This window comes from Clinocottus analis, unplaced genomic scaffold (genome assembly GCF_023055335.1).
Source record: "Clinocottus analis isolate CAN_PGR_092001 unplaced genomic scaffold, fCliAna1.0.p SCAF_10, whole genome shotgun sequence".
Lineage (NCBI taxonomy): Eukaryota > Metazoa > Chordata > Actinopteri > Perciformes > Cottidae > Clinocottus > Clinocottus analis.
The window spans coordinates 15,728,452-15,731,700 of record NW_027175821.1 but is presented as its reverse complement, the minus strand read 5'-3'; the positions used below and the strand labels follow the sequence as shown (position 1 = coordinate 15,731,700).

The window sequence follows — 3,249 nt, the reverse complement described above, 5'->3', positions numbered from 1 at the left end:
TGCAGCACTAAAGCCAGCAGGATGACTCATTTATTTTAGACCTGATCAATTTCACGTCCTACGTATTTAATACATTACATCATTAACATTTTGATAAGCTCGGGGTTATTAATTAAACATGGTTTACTTAAATTAATATATAGCAGGTGCACAATTCCAAAAAACACTATTCTAAGGAATAAAACATAAAAGTGTATATAATCTGAAGGAATTAATCCATCAAAGCCTCCAGACTGGAGACAGATTGTCAATTTGCCAGAATAAAATAGCGGCCTGATATCATTTTAATAAAATAGCCCCTGCACGCGCGGTTTGCCATGCAGCAAAACCATGTTACCGTTATTTAAAAAAATAATAGAGTTTTAGGAAGCATTTCAATTGATATTGGTTGAAACGCTGTGAGAGGTCACGACAGACGTTTGTACACTTACATCCCCGAGACGGCGCACAACAAAGATGGATAATACTTCATGATGGGCGCCATTTCCATGACGTTCAGACATCTATGGAAAGCAGAGGAGAAACACCGGGTCACTGGAAACAAACGAGCTGTACGAATCGATTTAATTGACGTCAAGTAGTCTCAACGTTGAAGGAGATCATGTCAGTGAAAACCTGTGTTTCACTTGTATGACAGTGTGTGTTTATGTGACGTTGCACAAGCTGACTGCTGTTCAAACGGATTCATCCGTGCAGCCTGTCGCCTGGTGTCAGAACTATTTGCCCTCGTTCAATGAAACCGTCCCGCGAGGCAACAGGAGGTTGCAGGAAATGTTTGCTTTTTGAACTCGTATTTATATTTAAAAAAAAAAAAAAAAAAGCAGCAGCGGAGGCCTACCTGGTCATGGCGATCCGTGATGCAGGCCGCCAGGAAGCAACAGGAAAGAGCACAGCGAGGACGAAGAAAGAGTCAAGTGTTCGAACCCGGACACACGTCGCTCAGTGCGACATGTCACCAAAGAAGAAAGACAACCCCCACGAGTCCCTGCAGACCCGTTTGGATAGTGAAGGGTTAAGTTGAAAGAAAATTAAATACCCTACGAATATATTGTCCCGATGTTGCATTCAGGGGATACACGGAAAATGGGAGACACGGCATTCCCGTGTGCTTTTCGCGTGGTATTGCAGCTGATTACGTGTTATGCGCACGAGACGTTGCCTCTTCTGACTACACGTTAACTTTCAACGTTATCAACACATAACGTTCAGTCAAATTAACCCTAAATCGTGAATTAAAATGTGCAGGACGTTTAGTTATCAGCCAGGAGGAGATACAGTCTGCCCTCCTGATCTGAAGGAACCTTCAGGTGAAATATGTTTGTGTGGCGGCCACCTGCAGGTCCGTTCAGCTGTGAAACACTTGGACCAACATGTATTTCACTTTTTCCCCACCCGGTTGAAAGCAGCATGACGTAGTTTACAGTGGCCAATTGTGAAGCGGCTTTCTTCCTCTCCGGGCCAATAGGAGGCGACGAGGAGTGCCTGTCAGTCACAGGTGAGGGTGGATGGTAAAAAAAAAAAGTTGGGTGAAAAGGGCCGGAGACTGGAGCGAGCCCGGGCTGATGGCAGAGCTATGCGGAGGAGCAGCATCGAGCCTGCGGATGTAGCAGAAACTTTTTTTTTTTATTATTATTTACAGCTTCTCCCGCTGGGATGCGACCAGGAAACTACACTGGGGGGAAATATAAGTCACAGCAGAGCTCCACGGAGGTAATAGCCTAAAATGTGGATGAACTGACATTGACTCCGGTTAATTACTCAACTTGAAGAGCGAGACAACTTCGCCTTTTTCTCTTTTGAAAATGGCCGTTCGTGGCAACTCGCTGATGCCTTTCTCAATACAAGCCATCCTGAATAAAAAGGACGACAGTCGACACTTGCCAGATTTGGACATGTGCTTCTCCAAGACGACGTGCTGGAAAATATTTGGGGAGATGAACGGCGGGTCTCGGCGAGATGATGTGGAGGCTTGTGAGCCGACGGACCAGAAAAGCTACGACTCTGACTCGGGACTCAGCGACGACAACGACAGCAAGACTCCGGCCGTGTGCAAGTCGGAGAAAGACGGAGACCCTTCGTCCGATGTGCCGGAAGAAAGTTTGCAGGAGGAGACGGACCACGAGTCTGCAGCTGCAGAGAACGCAAAGAGTGACAGTGAGCCCAATAATGCTACGGGTGAGTAGGGCTGAAAGACTCATGTGTATACGCAAAGTAAGAAAGAAATGAAAAAGAGAAGCGTGGCTCCCTGATTTCAGTCAACTTTATCTCTGAAACAAGAGCCAAAGGCCTGATCAATACTGCAGTTTATTGCTGGTACAGTTGTGCATAATCTGTTGTGTTGTTGACGGATAGCAGGCCTGCGTGCATGAGATATTAAACAGTACGACATCTCTCCTGCACATTTTACGCACAAATTGTTCTCGTTTTACGCACGCTTATTAATGGATCCTTTGACCCATAACGCATGTAATGCTCCATTTAACGTTGGACAAAAGTTTAAAAACTACAAGGATTTAAGCTTATTTCAAAGGACTGTACTCCAGCGTCTGGAATAAAGGCATGAGTTGTGACGTTTAGGCCTGAATGAAAACCCTGATCGGACAGTTTCAACTCATTTCGTAAAAACACGACATCCATTGTGATGTTGCAATAACAGGACATTGAAACCTCTGTAAAAGTGTGGACACTTAAACGAATTCAGATTTGATCCCAAAACGCGCACCAATCTCATTTTCAACCAGCACGCGTGATTCCTGCTGCATTTCCAAACCAATCCAGGAATTAACTTGCAAGTTGCATCTGCGTGTCTCCCTCTCCTCCTCAGACTCCAGCACCCTGGACGAGAAGAGTCTGGACCAGCCCAAACAGCGGAAGAAGCGCTCCAGGGCCGCCTTCTCTCACGCGCAGGTCTTCGAGCTGGAGCGTCGCTTCAACCACCAGCGGTACCTGTCCGGGCCGGAGCGGGCGGACCTGGCGGCCTCCCTGAAGCTCACAGAGACTCAGGTCAAGATCTGGTTCCAGAACCGCCGGTACAAGACGAAACGCCGCCAGATGGCCGCCGATCTGATGGCGTCGACTCCAGCGGCCAAGAAGGTGGCGGTGAAGGTTTTGGTGCGGGACGACCAGAGACAGTACAGCCCCGGAGAGATCCTGAGGCCCCCGCTGCTCTCCCTGCAGCCGTCCTACTATTACCCTTACGCGTACTGCCTCCCTGCATGGACACTCTCTGCATGTGCGGGGAATCCGTGA

General features: G+C 47.5%; 1 protein-coding gene across 1 annotated transcript; it reads left to right on the top strand.

Annotated features, from left to right (window-relative positions):
- Window positions 1-1,802: 1,802 nt before the first annotated feature.
- Window positions 1,803-3,249, top strand: nkx3-2 (NK3 homeobox 2). Its single transcript, XM_068594641.1, has 2 exons — window positions 1,803-2,175; window positions 2,825-3,249. Exons 1-2 carry the CDS (start codon window positions 1,803-1,805, stop codon window positions 3,247-3,249), a joined length of 798 nt encoding a protein of 265 aa, XP_068450742.1.

What these genes read in the sequence shown, in the direction of transcription:
- nkx3-2 (XM_068594641.1), top strand. Translation starts at nt 1,803, where the DNA reads ATGGCCGTTCGTGGCAACTCGCTGATGCCTTTCTCAATACAAGCCATC. An exon ending in TGAGCCCAATAATGCTACGG is followed by an intron (nt 2,176 to 2,824) that starts GTGAGTAGGGCT and finishes TCTCCTCCTCAG; the next exon opens with ACTCCAGCACCCTGGACGAG.